The sequence below is a fragment of the Chanodichthys erythropterus genome, chromosome 6, assembly GCF_024489055.1.
Source record: "Chanodichthys erythropterus isolate Z2021 chromosome 6, ASM2448905v1, whole genome shotgun sequence".
Classification (NCBI taxonomy): domain Eukaryota; kingdom Metazoa; phylum Chordata; class Actinopteri; order Cypriniformes; family Xenocyprididae; genus Chanodichthys; species Chanodichthys erythropterus.
Window position 1 is genome coordinate 2,569,665 of NC_090226.1, and position 22,836 is coordinate 2,592,500.

Consider the following 22,836-nt stretch of genomic DNA (forward strand, 5'->3'; position numbering starts at 1 on the left):
TATATTATATTATATTATAGTTAAAAACTTCCTTTCAAACATGCAAAACTGTGCAAGTGCTGGAAATGTTGAAAGTGACTCAAATGCAAATTTAAAGCCCCCCCTCAGAGAAATCCCCCTTTGTCAATCTATAGTTAATAGGTTTACTGAGCCTTATAGTTAAAAAGCACTAATTAGTTTGGAGGTGGGGGGTGATGATGTGTTTGCTTAACAGAAGATAATGTTCACTTAACTCCACTTGGAACTGGAGAAAGTGTTTAAAGGATTTAATTAAAATGTTGGACCAAAATTGTATTTATAACAACTTTATTCTTTTATATTTTCAGTAAACACACAATAAGAATCTTTAGCATTTAAATCACAGTGAGAGATAATTATTAATTGCATAAGTGGTAAAGACATATAATAAATTACAATATCGCAGAGCGAAAGAAATAATATGAACAAATGTGACAGTCAGCGTTCGTCTCTGCTGGTTTGTAAATCATTAAGGACGTTTTTCACCATGAGAAACTGAGACTCTCTGTGTGAGCGCTTCAGCTTTGCTCTTCTGTTCTGGAACCAAATCTAAGAGACAGACATAAAAACATCAGTCAGATCCTCCAGTTTAGTATCTTAACAAGTCCTAATATCCTAAAACAAACTATATTACTCTTGGTTATTTACAATATCAAAGCAAATGATGCACTGATTAGATCAAGAATGAACAGAGCCATCCTTACCTGAATTCTGTCCTCATCTAGATGAAGTTTCTTAGCAAGTTCTTCACGTATATCAATGCCCGGGTATGAGTTCACTTGAAACACACTCTCCAATATCTTGATCTGGACATAGAAAACACATCATTAATATAAAACTACAGTTGAAAACACAGTTTATTCTTTAGTGTATTAAAGGGTTAGTTTACCCAAAAATAAAAATTTATTTCATTTATTAGTCACCTTCATGTCGTTCCACACCCGTAAGACCTTCGTTCATCCTCAGAACACAAATATACAAAGATATTGTTGATGAAATCCAATGGCTCAGGTAGAGAGCAAAGTTATTCAAAATCTCAAGGTCCATAAAGTTACTAAAAACTATTCGAAACAGTTCATGTGAGTTCAGTGGTTCTATGTTAATATTATAAAGCGATAAGAATACTTTTTGTGCGCCAAAAAACAAAACAAAATAACGACTTTTCAACAATATCTATATCAAAACACTGCTTCCGAGCTTTTTGAATCTTTTGTTTCGAATTAGGGATTCGGATCTCCTATCAAACGGCTCAACTGCTGCAATCACGTGACTTTGGCGCTCCGATTCACTGATTCGATTCGTAACGCTCTGAAGCAGTGTTTTGAAATCGACCCAAATCCATATTGTTTTTTTGGCGCACAAAAAGTATTCTTGTCGCTTTATAATATTAAGATGGAACCACTAAACTCGCATGAACTGTTTCAGCTATGTTTTTAGTACCTTTATGAACCTTGAGAGTTTGAATGGCCTCACTGAGCCATCGGATTTCATCAACAATATCTTAATTTGTGTTCCGGAGATGAACGAAGGTCTTTTACGGCTGTAGAACGACATGAGGGTGAGTAATAAATGACATTATTTTCATTTTTGGGTGAACTAACCCTTTAAGCCTTCAGGCAATGAATTCTATTATGTTAGCAACTCTAGCGCATGCGTAGATCAGCAGCTGTTACCTGAACGCTAGAGAACGCCGTCCGCGGCCTGCGCCCGATGTACCAGTTCAGTGTTCTCCTGTACGAGTCTGCTGGTGTTTTACTGTAAGATTTACCATCTTCATTCACTCTCACATCCACTGAAGCTTCACCGTCTGTGACCACGCGACGATTCTGGCATGCTGGTTTCACGTCTGAAGAAAATAAAAGACATTAACTCCATCAGTTCGCGCGCTCTATCGCTGGCCGCTGGAAAATCAAGCCCCACTTTATTTCCACAGCGCTTTATACGATACAGGTTGTTTCAAAGCAGGTTTAACAGTGATTCAATTATGCAAACATAGTTCATTTCGAAAAAAATATAGTGTCATTGTTCATCTGAAGACAGTTCCGTTGTAAAGATCATCTATAAAATCAGTTCTGAAGAAAATAGTGAAGCTCAGTTCAGTTCTCATCAGTCAAATTAATATTATTGAATATCAAGTGCGATTCGTTTAAGTGAATCGGTTTATTCGAACGGATCGCTCAAGCGGTTCAGTAAACCGAGTCATCGAGGGTTGCGCCTTTTTCACGGGTTGTGATGACGCGTTTTAACGGTCATTAGCATCGTAAATCTTGCAAAGTTTTTTATTTTTTCAATTTTTTAAAAAATTATGTACATTTTTAACACTATACTTCATCAAATTACACTGCTGTGTGTCACCGCCATAGAATTTTACCTATGATGACTTCCGCTTCGAGAAACCCGGACATGTGAAAAGGTTTTTATTTTTTTTTAAAGGCAACGTTAACAGGAATTATTCCTAATATTGTTTATAAAATTGTACCTTCTTACAGTTTTGCTCCTAAAAATTAAATTTATTTTTGCGACAATGTTTATATCAATAAACAATGTTGTTATTAGTTTTTTCTTTTTTAAATATACAAAAATAGTCACTAGGAAAATAGATTAGTTCTACTTAAATTAAAATTATTCAGTTATATTTGAAAATAGATAGTTTATTTAAAAACCAGAGACGGAATGCTTATTGTAAATGAATAAATGTAAATAATATTGTTGAATACTAAGTGCGATTCGTTTTAATGAATCGGTTCATTCGAACGGATCTCTGATAACCGATTCAATGAACCGAGTCACCGGTCAATATTTTTGTTGTAAAACTTCTATTTTGCACCTTGTTTATTGTTATTCCTAATATTAATTAATAGGTTTATTTTTTTTAAAGTAACATTAACATAAGTATTGTTAATAAAATTGTACCTTCGTGCAGTTTTACTTTAAAATATACAATAATAGTCACCAGGAACATAGATTAAGCCCTCTTAAAATTATTCAGAGTTACTATATTTAAAAATAAACACTAGTTGTAGTTATATTTTAAAAGCAGATACAGATTCCTCAATTGTAGCTTTGGATAAAAGCGTCTGCTAAATGAATGCATGTAAATGCAAATTTTCCTGATGTCTATTTTGTTTACACATTTTAAAAAATACATTAAAAACAAACACCAAAAACATATTTGTGCATATAGGGCGTGTTGTTTTACCTGTCCAGGGTCGGTAAGGTGCTGACAGCGCTGTTCTCTGATCCGGTCTGTTCAGTCCCAGGATGCTGTCAATGGTGAACGCGGACTGTCTGTTCATCGGGCTGTTCTGGTGCGCGCTGACTGTGAGAGACGCCATCTGATGCTCTTCTTCTCCGACTGGACCTTCACTGGTGTGATCTGAAAGCTTGAGGTTGGTCTTTATAGCTCCTCTCTCATGTATAGCCTCCAATTAAAGCCCGAGATGGAGTGTTTTACATGTGAATCGCCGGCCCTCACCGTGGGGCCCCTGGACTGCAGGTAATTCAGGGTCCAAATGAGGCGTTCCAACCTGAAGCAGCAACCTGTTATCTTCTAGAGACACTGAATCCCTTAAAGCTGCTATTGAACGGGACAAAACACGGCTGATGTGCCATTCTTTTTACTCACCAGGTAGAAAATTAGGCCCCGTTCCCAGGATTTATCTTCTCCTCGTTTCCTTCTGCTGCATCTCCAGCATTATGAGAAAGCAGTCAACTAGTGCCTAATCTTATTTACCTTATTTTCTACCACACAGGTTTAAAATAATAATAAAGCCTAATGCTGTTTAAACTAATCCTGCTGAATATTCCCATTCTCTCTTGACATGCATGGAGAACGATGCTCGGGATCACAAAAGCACAATGGCTGCTTGGCAATTTGCTGGAAGCAGCATGTAATAATTGTCTCATTCAATGCTGAATTGATCTCTTTTGGTTGCTTGGCTGCTTTTAATAAATGACTTGCTTGTTTATTTGTCTTGGCCTCTTGGAGAGCACCGGGGACACGAGCGCGGCCCCTGCGGATCCATTGTTTTGCAAAGAAATGACCAATTAGACTTGTTTAAATGCAAACTAAATGAAGTCCAATTAGAAATGAAAATAAGATCACCTAAACAACAATACAAGCAATTAACGCTTTATTTTACAGAGATAATCCAGTTGCTTGCACAACTTTGGAGAGTTTTATGGAACTCGTATTGAGGTTGTTTTCAAATCCTTAGGGTTCGATGTTATTTATTCAGTAACATTTTACAATAATGTCTCATTTGTTAACGGAATTAACATAAACTAACAACGAGCAATATATTTTTACAGCCTTTGTTTATGTTCATGTTGTTTCAGAGTGCATTAACTAATGTTAACAAATGCATTTCATCTTAAAAATGTATTAGTAAGTGAGATTAACATTAGATTAGATGCTGAAGAATAGTTTATTCTTAGTTCATGTTAACCTTATTGTAAAGTGTTCCCATTTATTCTCAGACACTTCAGAAGTATGTGAACTCTTGACACCGTTACTTAACCTTAACAGATTTTTTAAAATGAAATATCTTCAGTAACCCTGCTGAAATAAAAAAAGGCTTAGATCAAAAATACAGTAAAACAGTAATATTGTGAAATATTATTACCATTCAAAATAGCCATTTTCTATGTGAATATAAAATGTAATTTATTCAGCAACATTTTTCAGCATCGTTACTCCAGTCTTCAGTGTCACATGATCCTTCAGAAATCATTCTAATATGATGATTTGCTGCTCAAGATACATTTATGATTATTTTCAATGTTGAAAACAGTTGTGCTACCTTTTTTTCAAAAGAACAGCATTTATTTTCAGAAATGTATTTAATGCTTTTATTAAATGTGCCTTTGGTTAATTAACTTTATCATTTTTTTTTTTTTTTTTTAATTGTTAATTAAAGTATTCTTTCTTTTTAAAATCTTACTTAACCAAAACTTTTGAATGGCAGTGTATCATGATTTTACAGAAGATGATTAGGGCCAAGCAATAATAAAAAGATTAAAGTTGTTAAATTTCGAGAAAAAAATCGTTAAATTTCGAGAAAAAAGTCTAAATAAAATGTTGAGAATAAACTCATTAAATTACGAGAAAAATGTCATTAAATTTCGAGAAAAAACTCGAGATAAAATGTTGAGAATAAACTCGTTACATTACAAGAAAAAAGTTGTTAAATTTCGGGAGCAAATTCGTTAAATTATGAGAAAAAACTTTTTAAATTTCGAGAAAAAAGTTGAGATAAAATGTTGAGAATAAACTCATTAAATTACAAGAAAAAAGTCGTTAAATTACGAGAACAAATTTGTTAAATTATGAGAAAAAACTCGATAAATTTCGAGAAAAAAGCCGAGATAAAATGTTAAGAATAAACTTATTAAATTAAAAGAAAAAAGTCGTTAAATTACGAGAACAAATTTGTTAAATTTTAAGAAAAAACTCGATAAATTTCGAGAAAAAAGCCAAGATAAAATTTTGAGAATAAAGTCATAATTGAATGAGTTTATTCTCAACATTTTATCTAGACTTTTTTCTCGAAATTTAATGATTTTTTTCTGATAATTTAATGAGTTTATTCTCAACATTTTATCTCGACTTTTTTCTGAAAATTTAACACGTTTTTTCTCAAAATGTAACAACTTTAATCTCGAGATGGTTTATTTTTTTATTATTGCTTGGCCCTAATCCTCTTCCGTATGATTTCCACAAAAAAGCAAATCTGCAAAAAAAAAAAAAGTCAACAAAAACTGTTTTCAACATTGATAATAATAAGAAATTATCTCGGTTTCTGAAGGATCATGTGACACTGAAGATGAGTAATGATGCTGAAAATTCAGATTTGATCACAGGAATTGTTTTTTTGCAGATATATATGATATATTTTATGATATATGATACACTGCCATTCAAAAGTTTTGGTTAAGTAAGATTTTAAAAAAAAAATAATAAAGAAATGTATACTTTAATTCAGAAAACATTAAATAATTAAATAAATGCTGAAATAAATGCATTAAATACACTTCTGAAATGCTGTTCTTGAACTTTAGTCATCGAAAAATCCTGAAAACAAAAAAAAAACAGTTTCCACAAAAATATGAAGCAGCCTGTTTTCAAACTGTTTTTAAATACAAAAAAAAAAAGCATTTAAATTGTTCATTGTTTTACCAATGACAGAAAATTCAACAAAAATGTTTCTTAAACCAGGCCTAAAACATCTGCTTTTAAATATTAAGTTTGGAGTATTAAGATGTTGAAAAATTCAACATCTTAATACTCCAAACTTAATATTTAATATTTTTTTCTGTATTAATATTTTGATACAATGTAAATTCACACAAATGTAAATTTGTTACATTTTGTGGAACTAAAGAATGATTTGAAAAATTTATTTCAATCTTTAAAGAAAGTGAGTCCTTTACAACTCTCTAAATTACTTGAAATATATATGGATTAACCCTCATTAAATTTAAGTTTAATGCCATTTGTTTTTGCATTATTTATTTATTTATTTTTTCTCAATGTAATGCTGTTTGGTTTTTTGTTTTTTTTTTGTAGCTGTGTTCAACAATAATAATGCCTGTTATCTGTTATTTGAAGAAGTTTAATACAAGTAAAAAAAAAATCCATTCAAAAAAGTCTGGCGAGTCAAAGAGGATCAGCTTATTTAAACAGATTTTAATACCAATCTTCATTGTACCCCATAAATCCATGATTTTGTAGAAAGACATTTAGACACAAACAGTTCTTTAAAAGGTTAGAAACAATCATTGACAAACTGAATGGAGCAAACGCTTTATACTCAGTAAACAGATTAGAAAGTGCGTTTTTATAAATCATAAAGACCGTTTTCATTACTTAAAGCAAATTGTCAAATAAACCAAATCAATGAATGACACAATATTTACGTTCTGTGCAACTTCCACCACTTCAGAACTTAGGAGCAAAGCAAAAATGATGAACATTTCAGTTTGCAATTCCATCACTGTTTGATTTTAACCACAAGTCTTTTGTTCGAGCTGCAGATTTCAGTATATCGGGCCAATAAAACACTTATGCTGCAATATATCTGTTATACAAAAAAATTAAATACACCTCAAGCCTAGAGCCATTTGATCACATGATTTTAAGCAAAAAATAATAATTCTTAATGTTCACATAGAAACACTGAGTGATCACAAAACTTAAGTCTATAGAATGAACAGATGTTTCATGTTGTGAATCAAAAATCAGAACTGAATTACTGTATTATTTGTAAAAACAAAACATAACCTCATCAAATCATTGTGAATCTGTCCAAATTTTGGCATAAAGAAAATGAAGCCTATTTTAGGACAACTGAGATTGACAATCACAAATAATACATCATGATCTCGACAGGTTTTGTGAAATTCTGCCACCGTAAGTGAAATGAACGGAAACACATGCAGCCTTAAAACATTAGAACAGAAAAGCCCAACATACATTATCACACATCTGTTATTCACACGTGCAACTTCATCAAAATAAAGGATCAAATGTCACCTTACGTCTCGTTAGGTTGTAGTTTGTCATGGTAGTGGATTCATTTACACACACACATATATAAAACCCTCTAAAAGCAAACGCATTCGATAACGGATATGGTAAAAAATACAAATAACAACTTTTGAGAGGTTTTTTCCCCAAAGTGTCCATTATAATATTCTGCAGTTTGATATTAAATCATTGCTCCTGCAGGCCACTCTGGAGAACCCTTGAAGAACAGGAAGTGATATTTGCAGAACGGTTCTTATCAGGCCTCTGATTCGCCCTTTTTCTGCCCCTCATCTCCTACATCGCTGTCCTCTGATTGGCTGTTGCTAAGGACCAAGATCTGTCCGTCAGCAGCTGGTTGGTTGGGTCGGCTAGAGGCGGCTATCAAACGGCTTTGTTCTTCAAGATCCTGAACGTTTGGAGAACACAGTTAATAATTATGAAATGTTTTCAAATGTTCTTTTTTGAAATAAATGAAATCTTTTGTTCAGCAAAGACACATTAAATGTATCAAAAGTGGGAGTAGAGACATTTATAATGTTACAAAAGATTCTATTTCAAATAAATGCTGTTCTTTTGAACTTTCTGTTCATCAAAGAATCACGAAAAGCAAAATGTATCACATTTTCCACAAAAATATTAAGCTGTTTTCAACATTGATAATAATAAGAATACATGTTTGTCGAGCAGCAGATCAGCATATTAGAATGATTTCTGAAGGATCATGTGACACTGAAGACTGGAGTAACGATGCTGAAAATTCAGCTTTGATCGCAGGAATAAATTCCAGTTTAACATAGATTCACAGCTATTTTACACTATACTAATTTTTCACATTTTTACTGTATTTTTGATCAAATAAATGCAGCCTTGTTGAGCAGAAGAAACATCTTTCATGAGACGAGAGAATCAAGGGATGTGTCGTCTGTTACCTTCTCTATCTGTTTTTGTTTATGGAGTTCTTCCTGTTGTTTCTCCTTGGCTTTGTCCAGCTCTCTCTGTTTTTGTGAGGCTTTGCGGTCCTGTCAAGAAAAGTAAAATACATGCATATTCTCAAGAATACTCAGCATTATCAATTTCATTTTATCCAACATGCATTTCTGCACAAAGTCATTTGAAATCAAATAAATGTTGATGTTTCTCACCATCTCAGAGTGGAGGGCGATCTGCTTTGCCAGTCCGACACTGTCACAGATCTAATGTGCATCAAAATAACAAAGATGAGATTAAAAAGACATCCAGGATTCTAAAGTGATTTTTTTGAATCAGGTATATATACATGTCCTTATTTAAGGAAAAAAATTACATATATTTATACAACACTTCTTTCTGGTTCTCGCTTAAAGCGACTGTCATAGTGGCTGAGCCATATTTTTTACAAATACAACACTTGTTGTACCACAAACTGTAGTTTTAGGCGAGAATGTAGTTGTTTAGACCTGAAATATGTGACTCATATTTAATCATAGCGCCTATTTTACAATTTGTTTAGCAGCTTTCGGTGCTCCAGGCCGCCAGCGGCCATTCAGAGCTCGAGTACCCGCAGAGAACAGCTTTAACCTGGCCAGTCCTTTGGGAAATTGCCGCTGGCTCTTATAGACGTTAACCCTCTGGAGTCTGAGGCTGATTTGGGGCCTGGAGAAGTTTTGACATGCCCTGACATTTGTGCTTTTTTCAGTTGTTCATAATCATATTAATGACAAAGGTGTCATTACACTGTATTCAGCACAAACTAGGCTACAATAATATGTGAGGAACATGTATGTACATGTTTGTGTTTTTGAAGGAATAACATTTATGCGTGGTTATTGAAAAAAAAATAATAAAGTCACTGAAAAGGCCAAAAATATATATTAAATCGGTGTTTACAAGACTTTTGGGTATTGTAGGTTGTAGGCTAGAGTTTTTGCTTCAAAATGAGGTAAAAAGTATAATGCCTACTTGTTCATATAAAACAATATATTGATTTAGTTTTTGTAAGTCACTTTTTGTCAAGAAACACAGTATGCGTGGAGGCGCTAATCATCATGAATAATGGGTCATTTACACCTGAGAAGACAAAAGAATCGCATAAAGAACCTCTAATGGTGCTGCATATTAATGAGGCCTTTCAGTCATGTAGGCTGTGAAAAAAACCTCTAATCATGTCTCAGCTTAATTTAAAATAATGGTATTCTATTATGTTCTTTAAAATATAATGTATTTCTGTGATGTCTTGATATATTACTTATGTCTCTATGACAAAAAATGGAGTATTTTAAGTCTGTTTTGCTGCAATGTGAAAAAATAGCTGCAAAACGCGCCGGCGCGTTTTCAGACCTCAGGGAGTTAAACATGAGATATAATTCATTTTGGGTACATTTTGAGCAAAGCTAATTGGGCTAAGTTAAATTTAATTATTTATTAGTAAGGCTATGTTTAACTTGCATCCTTTAGACCACTGCATTTGTACGTTTGACTGAATTGTACAATTGTGTTTATTTCCTATTGTCATTTATAACAGGTATTGCTGTTAATGTAAATATTGTTGTTCAATAAATATTTATATATGCTGTATTTGGTATTGAGAAAAGGTCCATTAGTGCGTAATATGGATTGAGTGAAAGTTACATTAATATGCCATTAGATGGCGGCAAACTTAACGAGTCAATGAGTCAGTAACAAGATATTTTTAAATTGAAAGGGACTTTTGTAAACAAAAGAAGTTGTTTTAACGCTGTATGTTATGGAAAAAGGACAAATACAAAGATCGCTTTCCTCAGCAGACTTTCAAACGGATTTTTATAATGGATATAATATTATGGACATCGACCTGAAGAATGAATGTTATATCAGACACAGGTAATGCTCTCAATAATACTGTACAAAATACAATGAGTTTCAATGGAGGGTCTCAACATTCCTTCATTACTAGTTCTGAAATGATGTTTTAGAGTTTGTAATGGAGGCTTGATCAAATTGAGATTTGAATCCTTGATGGATTCATAAGAGGGTTTTAAAGACAGTCCGTTGTTATTTCTTATTTACTTACACACTCGGACTGTTACACACTGCCGTCAGACTGTTGTATAAACGTAATATCACACGAGTAGCCATGCAATATGGCTGCATATCTTTCCTTTTTTCTACTTTAATAGTGCCCCCTTCTGGATTGGAGCATGGATCGCCTGTGACTATATATATATATATATATATATATATATATATATATATATATATATATATATATATATATATATATATATATATATATATATATATGTATTTGTACCTTCTCTCCATCATTATTTGACTCAAAGACGTAGCAGACGGTAACAGGCCGTCCATCCACTCGTCCTCCTGCCGTCTGCAGCACAAAACCAAACAAGCGCTTGTTCTCCTGATGTGACGCACACAGCACAACGCTGGAGAGAGAGAACTGAGGAACGACAGAACAAATACTGACTTCAGAACAGCACGGGATTCGCTTTTAACACCCAATATGAGCAGTGAAACAGTAAAACTGTTGAATGATTGGGTAAGGCCGTACCCGTAGTCTTGTGACTTGTGTCTGTGGGTCAATCAGCCTGAAATAAACAAACATAACTTTATATTAAAAAAAGACAAGTAAGCATAGACTGAAATCTTTAAAAATACATTATTTGGTTCCTTTGGTCCAGACCAAAAAAGAAAATGATACATTTAGTGCTGGTTCGCTTAGCATTCACACTGTCATTCTGTTTGTTTTAATCAAACCAAACCTGAAAAGTATGAAGACACACCCTAAAACAAGATGTTCATGTTTTTTGAGTGGCGTTTACTCATATGATTTTAAATGCTTGACATATTCACTGGCCCTTTTTAATGACTTTTATTAGGACAAGCAGCAGAGCTCTAATCCAGGATCAGTTTAACACAGCTGTGACAATATCAACTCACTTCAGGCATTCGCACGTGACGAGCAGATGAGACTCGGTCATCCTGAAGATGTTGTGGATGGCTCGGGCTGCCAGGATCTGTCTCATGGTCTCATAGATGACATCAGAGCTCTCTGTGGCCTTCACCTCCATGGAGCCCAAGAACCGAACGATGAAAAGCTGGTGCAGGATCGAGTCTGAAACAACAGATTCAGTCTGACTTCATGAAATCAAAATGCATTTTATTAATAAAAGTCTCTGGTCTTATTGTGCATGATTTTATAATCTTGCATGAAAATGCAAAAACTTGGCAACCAGAGCCAAATGGGTCGAGAGAATGATATTAATTAATAATATCACAGCCTGCTTAGCATAATCTAATCAAATGAGATGGATATATAATACAATTTTATTCCTGATGAATAAAAGCATACATTTTTTTTCCAAATTTAAAAATAAAACAAAAATTTTGAACAGTGGTGTATACATATTTTATAAATGTACCTTCACTTTCTTCAGATTGTGGCCCTCCAGATTCCCCGAATGGATTGGTCCTTCTTTCAGCAAAGGGAAAAACACAAACCAGTGCTTTACATGCTTAATAATTCCCTAATAACAATCTCTTTATCAACTTTGATGCATTCATAAGCATAAGCACAGACCTGCCCTGGCCGCTCTTAGCCTGACTCGTGTGCTCCTCACTGACGGGTGAGATGATGTCAAACTGAATGGGCGTGTCCGGAGCCACCAGCGAATCCAGAGACAGAGACGACAGCGCCGGAGACTCGGAGCCCACGGAGCACTGACTGCCTGACCGGGCCGCTTTGGCTCGACCTTGCCTGCAGGGGAAAAAGAGGAATGATTTGAGAAATAAAACATGGAATTATTTACAAGTGCAAAATCTGTTTCTCTTATATGGGAAGTCGTGTGTTGAGTTGAAATGTATTTATTACAAAACCTGTCAAATGATTGGAATAATTAATAAAGTTTTTTTTTATGTTTATAAATGTATGTTACCAGGGTTGCATTTATTTGATTACAAAAAAAAAGACTATTGTGAAAAAAACATTAAAATTTTAAAAGAACTGTTTTCTAATTGAATATATGTTAATTCATTGTTGAAAATATTTTTGTGGAAACTGTAATACATCACAATACTACGGAAGAGGATTAGGGCCAAGAAATAATAATAAAATAAAGTTGTTAAATTACGAGAAAAAACTTGTTAAATCGAGAAAAAAGTCGAAATAAAATGTTGAGAATAAAGTCATTAAATTACGAGAAAAAAAGCCGTTAAATTACGAGAACAAATTCGTTAAATTATGAGAAAAATGTCGTTAAATTTCAAGAAAAAAGTTGAGATAAAATGTTGAGAATAAAGTCATTAAATTATGAGAAAAAAGTCGTTAAATTACGTTATAATGACTTTATTCTCAACATTTTATCTCGACTTTTTTCTCGAAATTTAACTAATTTTTTCTCGAAATTTAACAACTTTAACCTCGAGATGGTTTTATTTTTTTATTATTTTTTATTATTGCCCTAATCCTCCTCCGTACAATACAAACGATTTTTTTCCCAAAAATAATTAATAGTTCAGCAAAGGCACATTAAATTGATCTTGAAATGTGACAAAACATTAATAATGATTTCTTGTTCAAATAAATGCTGTTCTTTTGAACTTTCTATTCATCATATAATCCTGAGAAACAAAATATCATGGTTTCCACAAAAATACGAAGCATAAAAACTATTTTTAGCATTGATAATGATCAGAAATGTTTCTTAAACAGCAAATCAGCATATTATAATGATTTCTGAAGGATCATGTGACACTGAAGACTGCAGTAATGATGCTGAAAATTCAGCTTTGATCACAGAAATAAATTATATTTTAAAATATATTCACATAGAAAACAGTTTACTTTAAATTGTAATAATATTTCACAATTTGTAATGTATTTTTGATCAAATAAATTCAGTCTTGGTGAGCAGAAGAGATTTTTTTCAACAAAAATAAATACATTTTTAAAAAAAAATTATATATATATATATATATATATATATATATATATATTAGTCTATATATATATATATATATATCTTAGTTACTCCAAACGTTTGCCTGGTTGTGTATTTCCAGTAATGTAGTAACCACACTTACTGTTAAATATTATGGACAAAATTAATAATGAAATTATGCAATATTAAGTGCCGGCGAGATGTTGTCACTCACGTGCTCGGTCTAAAACTCTCATGTCGCTGTTGAAAGGACGGAGAAGGTGTCACAGCCTCCAAAGCCGACTGATTCACTCTCGCTGCGATTTCCTGCCAAAGAGAAACATGAGCAATAACTGACTTTAAACTGCATTAAAGCTGCCGTGTCATGTTTTCACCTCGATAATAAGACTAAATCTGAACTCTGCACTCACCTCTGGGTTTTCACTGAGGTATATCCGCTTAGAGATGTTGTTTATTGTTGCAATCCACTAAAATACAAGAAAAAAACTTTTGAATTACATTGTAATTGGTGAATATAACGAAGCCTGCCATGTTTAAGGTCATATTTCGCCCCAAAAGCCTATTTTTAGAACCATAAGTTATTTCATATTGTGACATTACATCATGCATGACATGTATGCACATTTTCCCCACAATTCTCATTATTGTAAATAATTTATATAAAATCTAATATTTTTGAAGCATTTATGCATCATGATAGTTTTCCTTTTACTGCCTTTATTTATGCAGATTTGAAAGAAATAATTGTTTCCAAACAGATTACAATTACAGTAACGAGAATATAAAGAGAATTACAAATAAACTGAGAACTGAGAGGAAATAATAATGAATAAACACATTAAAATACATATGTTCAAAAGTTTAGGGTCAATAGAATTACACTCACCAAGGCTGCATTTATTTGATTAAAATGCACTAAATATTGTAAAATATTATTCCAATTTAAAATAACTGTTTTCTGTGTGAATTTATGTTAAAATGTAATTGATTCCTGTGATCAAAGCTGAATTTTCAGCATCATTACTCCAGTCTTCAGTGTCACATGATCCTTCAGAAATCATTCTAATATGATGATTTGCTGCTCAAGAAACATTTGTGATTATTATAAGTTGAAAACAGTTGATATTTTTGCAGAAATCATGAGACATTTTGTTTTTGGGATTCTTTGATGAACAGAAAATTCAAAAGAACAGCATTTTTTTGAAAAATAATTTTTTTGTAACATTATAATGTCACTTTTGATCAATTTAATGCACCCTTGATGAATAAAAGTATTAATTTCTTAAAAAAAAAAAGTGAATGGTAGTGTAATTATAATTTCTTTGAATTGTGTTGAAATGTTCTTGGTGAAATTGACCCTAATATCTGTATGTGCTTTTTAAAGAAGGACCTCCAAGTGATTGAGACTCTATGAAACAGTTTTCTCACCTCCTCACAGTCTTTCCTGCTCTCCGCCTGTAATATGGCCGCCCTGCGGTACAGAGAGAAACAGCCATTCAGTGAAAGCAGTGACTCAGAATGACTCAATATCTGGCTCATGCCCTGAGAAAGGATAAGGCAGACCGTTTATCCGCCTGATAAATATTCAATCGGGTTTAAACTGGATCAGTTCTTGGGAATTCTCTGGCAGTACTTTAGCACTACAGTCAGTGTTTTCATCTCTCAGTACTAGACTAATGCCATAAAACCAGCAAAAGCCACCAAAACATTCAGGGAATTTTAGATTGCCAAGAACAAATAAGGGCTGCCAAAAAGCAATCCTGTGAAAACTGACCATGACTACGCTCAACTTCGAGCCAAAGGCATTTGCAAAAACCATTTTAGGTTAAATTAATGCAAAAATCAGTCAAAGTTAGACACATTTGACTCGATAGCAAAAGATCTGATCTATGTTGCAGTTTATTTTTGCCAAAACTGACATGTAAAACAACCTGAGATACTATTATAGTTTTTGTTAACATTTTTAATTAGTTTTAATTATAATTTTAGTTGAAGTTTTAGTAATTTTGTAATTTCAGTACATCGTTAAACTAAATGAAAATGAGAAATGATGCCTTGGAAACTAGTTTAAATAAAATAAGTTTACTTTTTTAATATTTTATCTTATTTCAGTGAACATTTGTTTTATTTTAAGCAACAACAATTTTTTTTTTTTTTTATGGTTTCAGTTTCAGTTACTTATAATAACTCTGCAACTAACCACACTTCCTGTAGTTTTTATAGAGCTGCACGATCATAATCATTAAAACATTGCAAACTCAGTTCATTCAGATCTGTGTTCTGATCTAGAGAGAGCAGTTGTCATGTTTAGGTATGGAACAGCTTCACAAACACACAGTATCATCATTTCTGTTTTACAATGATTCATATCACAGAAGTACTGGGTTAGAAGATTATAGTTCAGATATAAACACTGATGTCTACAGTAGCGATCAAAATAGAGAAAATCTCCTTTCGAAAGTAACTTGATGCTTCAAATAAAGATTGTATCAATGACATTGTTGCACCAGTAGGTGGCCACGTTTATTTATTTGTCATTGAATCATTGATTCAAAAGATTGGTTCAAAAACACTGATTCATCCAGTAATGAAACACGTGAAGTCTTAATGAGTGAGTCATTGAATCATTCACATACTGACTCATCCAGTAATGAAACAAGTGAAGTCTTTATGAGTGAGTCACTGAATCATTCAAACGCTGATTCAACCAGTAATGATGAAATGCGTGAGTCATTGAATCATTCAAACGCTGATTCAACCAGTAATGATGAAACAAGTGAAGTCTTTATGAGTGAGTCATTGAATCATTCACACACTGACTCATCCAGTAATGAAACAAGTGAAGTCTTAATGAGTGAGTCATTGAATCATTCAAACGCTGATTCAACCAGTAATGATGAAACAAGTGAAGTCTTTATGAGTGAGTCACTGAATCATTCAAACGCTGATTCAACCAGTAATGATGAAATGCGTGAGTCATTGAATCATTCAAACACTGATTCAACCAGTAATGATGAAACAAGTGAAGTCTTTATGAGTGAGTCATTGAATCATTCACACACTGACTCATCCAGTAATGAAACAAGTGAAGTCTTAATGAGTGAGTCATTGAATCATTCAAACGCTGATTCAACCAGTAATGATGAAACAAGTGAAGTCTTTATGAGTGAGTCATTGAATCATTCACATACTGACTCATTCAGTAATGAAACAAGTGAAGTCTTTATGAGTGAGTCACTGAATCATTCAAACGCTGATTCAACCAGTACTGATGAAATGCGTGAGTCATTGAATCATTCAAACACTGATTCAACCAGTAATGATGAAACAAGTGAAGTCTTAATGAGTGAGTCAATGAATCATTCAAACACTGATTCAACCAGTAATGATGAAACAAGTGAAGTCTTTATGAGTGAGTCATTGAATCATTCACACACTGACTCATCCAGTAATGAAACAAGTGAAGTCTTTATGAGTGAGTCATTGAATTATTCAAACGCTGATTCAACCAGTAATGATGAAACAAGTGAAGTCTTTATGAGTGAGTCATTGAATCATTCACACACTGACTCATCCAGTAATGAAACAAGTGAAGTCTTAATGAGTGAGTCATTGAATCATTCAAACACTGATTCAACCAGTAATGATGAAACAAGTGAAGTCTTTATGAGTGAGTCATTGAATCATTCACACACTGACTCATCCAGTAATGAAACAAGTGAAGTCTTAATGAGTGAGTCATTGAATCATTCAAACACTGATTCAACCAGTCATGTTGAAACAAGTGAAGTCTTAATGAGTGAGACATTGAATCATTCAAACGCTGATTCAACCAGTAATGATGAAACAAGTGAAGTCTTAATGAGTGAGTCATTGAATCATTCAAACACTGATTCAACCAGTAATGTTGAAACAAGTGAAGTCTTTATGAGTGAGTCATTGAATCATTCACACACTGACTCATCCAGTAATGAAACAAATGAAGTCTTTATGAGTGAGTCATTGAATCATTCAAACACTGATTCAACCAGTAATGATGAAAAAGTGAAGTCTTTATGAGTGAGTCATTGAATCATTCACACACTGATTCAACCGGTAATGAAACAAGTGAAGTCTTTATGGGTGAGTCATTGAATCATTCAAACGCTGACTCATCCAGTAATGAAACAAGCGAAGTCTTAAAAACCGAGTCACTGAATCATTCAAACGCTGATTCAACCGGTAATGAAACAAGCGAAGTCTTAAAAAGTGAGTCATTGAATCATTCATTCAAACTGTTAAAAAAATAATCATTCAATTTAATTAAACTTTTTTTTAAATAAACTGCAGCAATCAACATTTTATCAGAACCTCTAGTAAATTACGTTATTTTGTTTAGTTGTCCATTCAGAATCGCGGGAGAATCGTGATCTCTATTTGAAACAAAAAAAAAATTATGATTCTCAATTTATCCAGAATCGTCTTATTTTTAGTGGCATTTAGAAGCAGTTTTATCTAAAATATTCTGAAAGATGTGTAGTAAATGTCAAGCAAAGCTGCACATAAAAGAAGTATATTGTAATACCTGTACGAAACAGATTAGTGCATTGAAAAGCTTACTTCTTTCCATCAAACGCTGTGATCTGAAAGCAGAAACGGCGGTCCTCACAGTCCACAGCCATGACTGAGCAGTTGTCAATGTCCATAACGAGACCTCCAGCTACGTCTCCACGCGATTGGCTCATGAGGTTTCCTCCCTGGGTGAAGAAGTACTGCCGGTCCCAGCTGGATGACACCAGGCCTGTTTTACTACCAGGTAGAAGCAAGAGATCAGTATTAAAGCAGGCGACTGAAGCGCATTGTAGGCGGTCGATGTTCTCTTACTTGCGAGTGTTGAGGTAGCCGGCCTTGCGGGTCAGGTTGCGGTTCACAGGGACCATGTTCGGGTCTGGGTCGGGCATGTAGAGTGGATCACTGGCCTCTTTCAGGTCTTGAATCGTCTGCTCCATCGCTTCAGCGTCACTGTCCATTTCCCTCCGAACACTACGACCACCAAGAGAAGAAAGTCAGACTCACAAATGACCATTCATTTCCCAGTAATTAACTATTTTTCTCATTTGCAAATGACACAGAACCGCATTTATTTAGTTTCCTTAATATCATGCAAATATCAACAATCTTTATCAAAGCAATTAAACTCACTTCTGCACACTGGTTCCAATGTTGGTGAGAAAATCCTCCCATTGCTGCGTCAGATTCTCTGATCCCAGTTTGAAAAAACTGATCTGATGAAAAGCAAACAATAATGAGCTTTAAAAAGACTCTATATTATCAGATGGTGTTATGAATTCAAAATCAGGACTATAGTTTGTGTTAAAAAGCTGAATGAACACCTGCGCCTGCATATATCCCAGCAACGGCTCCAACAGCGCAATCTTCTTCTTGTACTGCAGCATGTTGAGTGATGCGAAGTAGTGCATTATGGTCTCGTGCTGTTTTTTCCTGGACGTGTACACATCCTCCATCACTTCATTCTTCACCTGCAGTAGACGCATGGATGACAGGAGTTAAGTTACATGCAGGACAGGATTTTAACAATTGGGAATTGATTGGATGGTGAACAGTTTGTATAGGATATGTGGTTGAAAAATAAGGAATCGGTTGAAAATTCATTTCGGAGTTGGTGCAACTTTGATGAAAGATGATTAAGACTAGTATTTGGAATAACATGCATTGCTGAATCGCTCAGAATAAGATCAGGAACATGCAATAAGAAAGTTTTACTGTCATCTTGACTTTTATCTTCTGTTTTAAAGTGCCCCTATTATGTTTTTGTCAAATATTATCTTTAATGTGTAATATAGCTGTTTGTGATTGTAAATGCAATGTCTTAAAGATCAAAGTGCATGTCAAATAAAGTTATTGTCTCCTAAAAGAAAGAATTGATTCTGAACTGCTGAAATTAGTCATCAGTAATTCCAGTCTCACTTCTTGTTTCATACACTGCAAAAAGTTGGTAAAACTCAGATTTTTTTTAGTTAATAAATTCAGTTGAAGTTTTGTAGTTATACAGTTTAACTGTTCTTAACTTGAAATGATTGAGTGAATGAAGCAAGCGAAGTCTTAAAGAGTGAGTCATTGAATCATTAAAACGCTGACTCATCCAGTAATGATGAAACAAGTGAAGTCTTAATGAGTGAGTCATTGAATCATTCAAACTCTGATTCAACCAGTCATGAAACAAGAAGTCTTAATGAGTCATTGAATCATTCAAACGCTGACTCATCCAGTAATGAAACAAGTGAAGTCTTAAAGAGTGAGTCATTGAATCATTCAAATGCTGACTCATTCAGTAATGAAACAAGCGAAGTCTTAAAGAGTGAGTCATTGAATCATTCAAACGCTGACTCATCCAGTAATGATGAAACAAGTGAAGTCTTAATGAGTGAGTCATTGAATCATTCAAACGCTGACTCATCCAGTAATGAAACAAGTGAAGTCTTAAAGAGCGAGTAATTGAATCATTTAAATGCTGATTCAACTAGTAATGAAACAAGTGAAGTCTTAAAGAGCGAGTCATTGAATCATTCAAACTCTGATTCATCCAGTAATGAAACAAACAAAGTCTTAAAGTTGTCAGTAATTCCAGTCTCACTTCCTGTTACATCATCTGCAAACCCAAGTAAGTTGGTAAAACTCAAATTTTTTTAGTTAAGAAGTTAATAAATTCAGTTTAAGTTTTGTACTCATACATTTTGACTGCTCTTAACTTGAAATGATTGAGTGAATGAAACAAGCAAAGTCTTAAAGAGTGAGTCATTGAATCATTCAAACGCTGACTCATCCAGTAATGAAACAAGTGAAGTTTTTATGAGTGAGTCATTGAATCATTCAAACTCTGATTCAACCAGTAATGAAACAAGAAGTCTTAATGAGTCATTGAATCATTCAAACGCTGACTCATCCAGTAATGAAACAAGTGAAGTCTTAAAGAGTGAGTCATTGAATCATTCAAACGCTGACTCATCCAATAATGAAACAAGTGAAGTCTTAATGAGCGAGTCATTGAATCATTCAAACTCTCATTCATCCAGTAATGAAACGAGCAAAGTCTTAAACAGTGAGTCATTGAATCATTCAAACGCTGATTCATCCAGTAATGAAACAAGCAAAGTCTTAAAGAGTGAGTCATTGAATCATTCAAACGCTGACTCATCCAGTAATGAAACAAGCAAAGTCTTAAAGAGTGAGTCATTGAATCATTCAAACTCTGATTCATCCAGTAACGAAACAAGCAAAGTCTTAAAGTCGTCAGTAATTCCAGTCTCACTTTCTGTTACATCATCTGCAAACCCAAGTAAGTTGGTAAAACTCAAATTGTTTTAGTTAAGAAGTTAAGAAATTCAGTTTAAGTTTTGTACTCATACATTTTGACTGTTCTTAACTTGAAATGATTGAGTGAATGAAACAAGTGAAGTCTTAAAGAGTGAGTCATTGAATCATTCAAACGCTGACTCATCCAGTAATGAAACAAGCAAAGTCTTAAAGAGTGAGTCATTGAATCATTCAAACGCTGATTCAACTAGTTATGAAACAAGTGAAGTGTTAAAGAGCGAGTCATTGAATCGTTCAAATGCTGATTCATCCAGTAATGAAACAAGCGAAGTCTTAAAGTCGTCAGTAATTCCAGTCTCACTTCCTGTTACATCATCTGCAAACCCGAAAAGTTGGTAAAACTCAATTTTTTTAGTTAAGATGTTAAGAAATTCAGTTTAAGTTTTGTACTCATGCATTTTATTGTTCTTAACTTGAAATGATTGAGTGAATGAAACAAGTGAAGTCTTAAAGAGTGAGTCATTGAATCATTCAAACGCTGATTCAACTAGTTATGAAACAAGTGAAGTGTTAAAGAGCGAGTCATTGAATCGTTCAAATGCTGATTCATCCAGTAATGAAACAAGCGAAGTCTTAAAGTCGTCAGTAATTCCAGTCTCACTTCCTGTTACATCATCTGCAAACACGAATAGTTGGTGAAACTCAATTTTTTTAGTTAAGATGTTAAGAAATTCAGTTTAAGTTTTGTACTCATGCATTTTATTGTTCTTAACTTGAAATGATTGAGTGCATTAATTCATACATTTAACTTAAAATTTTCATGTAACCTCAATGTGAACATTTTTATTAGTGTAAACTTAGCTAGCTATAACAAACTAATTCAGAAAATGCTAAGTTGCTAACATGTTAACAATAGCATGGTATAGCACTTGAAATCCCCAAAAAAACAGAAATCCCAGCTCAGTTTAAGTTAAACATAAGTTAATCTAAAAATGAAAAGAAATAAGTTCATAAAACTCAAAACAATGAAACTGTTCAGTTTGCTTCAAATATATCAGTTCTGTGAACTTGAAAGAAATAGAAAGCTCTAAATCCTCATACTGAACTGAACTATTTTGTTTAATTTAAGTTTGTCCTACTCAAATTAATTATTTTTTGAGTGATAAAGTTTACCTAAGTAACAATGTAACAAATTTGCATAAAGCCAAGACTATGGTTTTCATTGGCTGCTAGCGAACAACGTCTACTTTGCTCCGATATGGTAATGGGCGTTTAGTTTCCAACACGAGTTGTAAGTGGTCGACCAATCACAACAGACTGGGCCGTCTGACCAATCAGAGCAGAGTAGGCTCTCGGAAAGGCGGGGTTTAGAAAGACTGAATCATTGAACAAAGAGTTTTTGAGAAATGAAGTGATGTGCAATGTATATAATGAGAAAATTAAAGTGTTTTTTGACCTTGCATGCATGTAAATCTATTGTAAGAGACTTCAAAACAAAATTAGGAACCTAGTGAGTGAATAGGGAGTTATTTGTCTTCTCGTCCTAGACAAGGACACTCAGGTATCCACCAACCGTCTCAGAGGAACAGATGCTCATCTACCGGTGGTCAGGCCAGCTCTCAGTGTGTGTTTTAGTAAATGAGGACAGGCAGAACATTCAGCAATAAAAACACAAGCGTTACACTCTTATCAAGACTGCGGAGCCGCATGCAAACTAACCAGCTGTCAATCATACAACACAAAATGCCACACCTTCTCATTTTCCTTTCGCTTAGACAGACGACTGTATCTGTTTATGGCTGCATCGTGATCTGAAATGAAATATGTTAAACATAATGAAGCAGAAATAATGGCTTCTTTATAATATGCTGCAGCAATTATGTAGAAAAAAAACAGTAATATAACGAGCTTACCATCACTTGCAATCTGAAACACTTCCTTCAGGATGAGAATTTCTAGAGGGCGAGATGGAGGAGAATAAATGTGTTATGCAAGAGATAATGTACAGGTTATTACACAGCTACTTAAATGGCTAAATGGGCATGAAATATTGATTTGATC

General features: G+C 33.7%; 2 protein-coding genes across 3 annotated transcripts in view; both read right to left on the reverse strand.

Moving 5' to 3' along the window:
* Positions 1-456: 456 nt before the first annotated feature.
* On the reverse strand, positions 457-3,353 carry hesx1 (HESX homeobox 1). Its single transcript, XM_067387071.1, has 4 exons — positions 3,218-3,353; positions 1,692-1,864; positions 723-824; positions 457-567 (listed from the first exon to the last, which is right to left on the reverse strand). The coding sequence occupies exons 1-4, from the start codon at positions 3,351-3,353 to the stop codon at positions 457-459; spliced, it is 522 nt and encodes a 173-aa protein (XP_067243172.1).
* A 3,280-nt stretch (positions 3,354-6,633) lies between these two features.
* The window catches only part of appl1 (adaptor protein, phosphotyrosine interaction, PH domain and leucine zipper containing 1), a 19,010-nt gene continuing 2,807 nt past the window's right edge, over positions 6,634-22,836 (reverse strand). The window contains exons 6-22 of one of the 2 annotated variants that reach the window (XM_067387073.1): positions 22,689-22,730; positions 22,528-22,586; positions 18,834-18,980; positions 18,643-18,725; positions 18,325-18,483; positions 18,061-18,249; positions 14,890-14,932; positions 13,872-13,928; positions 13,676-13,767; positions 12,102-12,278; positions 11,944-11,993; positions 11,462-11,636; positions 11,073-11,109; positions 10,815-10,961; positions 8,689-8,739; positions 8,476-8,565; positions 6,634-7,952 (exon numbers count right to left, since the gene is read on the reverse strand). In XM_067387073.1, the coding sequence (XP_067243174.1) occupies positions 7,803-7,952; positions 8,476-8,565; positions 8,689-8,739; positions 10,815-10,961; positions 11,073-11,109; positions 11,462-11,636; positions 11,944-11,993; positions 12,102-12,278; positions 13,676-13,767; positions 13,872-13,928; positions 14,890-14,932; positions 18,061-18,249; positions 18,325-18,483; positions 18,643-18,725; positions 18,834-18,980; positions 22,528-22,586; positions 22,689-22,730 (1,748 nt within the window). In that variant the 3' untranslated portion in view covers positions 6,634-7,802. Of the gene's footprint in view, positions 7,953-8,475; positions 8,566-8,688; positions 8,740-10,814; positions 10,962-11,072; positions 11,110-11,461; positions 11,637-11,943; positions 11,997-12,101; positions 12,279-13,675; positions 13,768-13,871; positions 13,929-14,889; positions 14,933-18,060; positions 18,250-18,324; positions 18,484-18,642; positions 18,726-18,833; positions 18,981-22,527; positions 22,587-22,688; positions 22,731-22,836 lie in introns of both variants that reach the window. The other variant, XM_067387072.1, reaches the window with a different exon arrangement.

Excerpts from the sequence above, each read along its gene's own strand:
- hesx1 (XM_067387071.1), bottom strand. The coding sequence starts at position 3,353 with ATGGCGTCTCTCACAGTCAGCGCGCACCAGAACAGCCCGATGAACAGA. Across the intron at positions 1,865-3,217 it reads ACCTTACCGACCCTGGACAG|ACGTGAAACCAGCATGCCAG; the intron begins GTAAAACAACAC and ends TATTTTCTTCAG. Across the intron at positions 568-722 it reads TAGATGAGGACAGAATTCAG|ATTTGGTTCCAGAACAGAAG; the intron begins GTAAGGATGGCT and ends TCTGTCTCTTAG.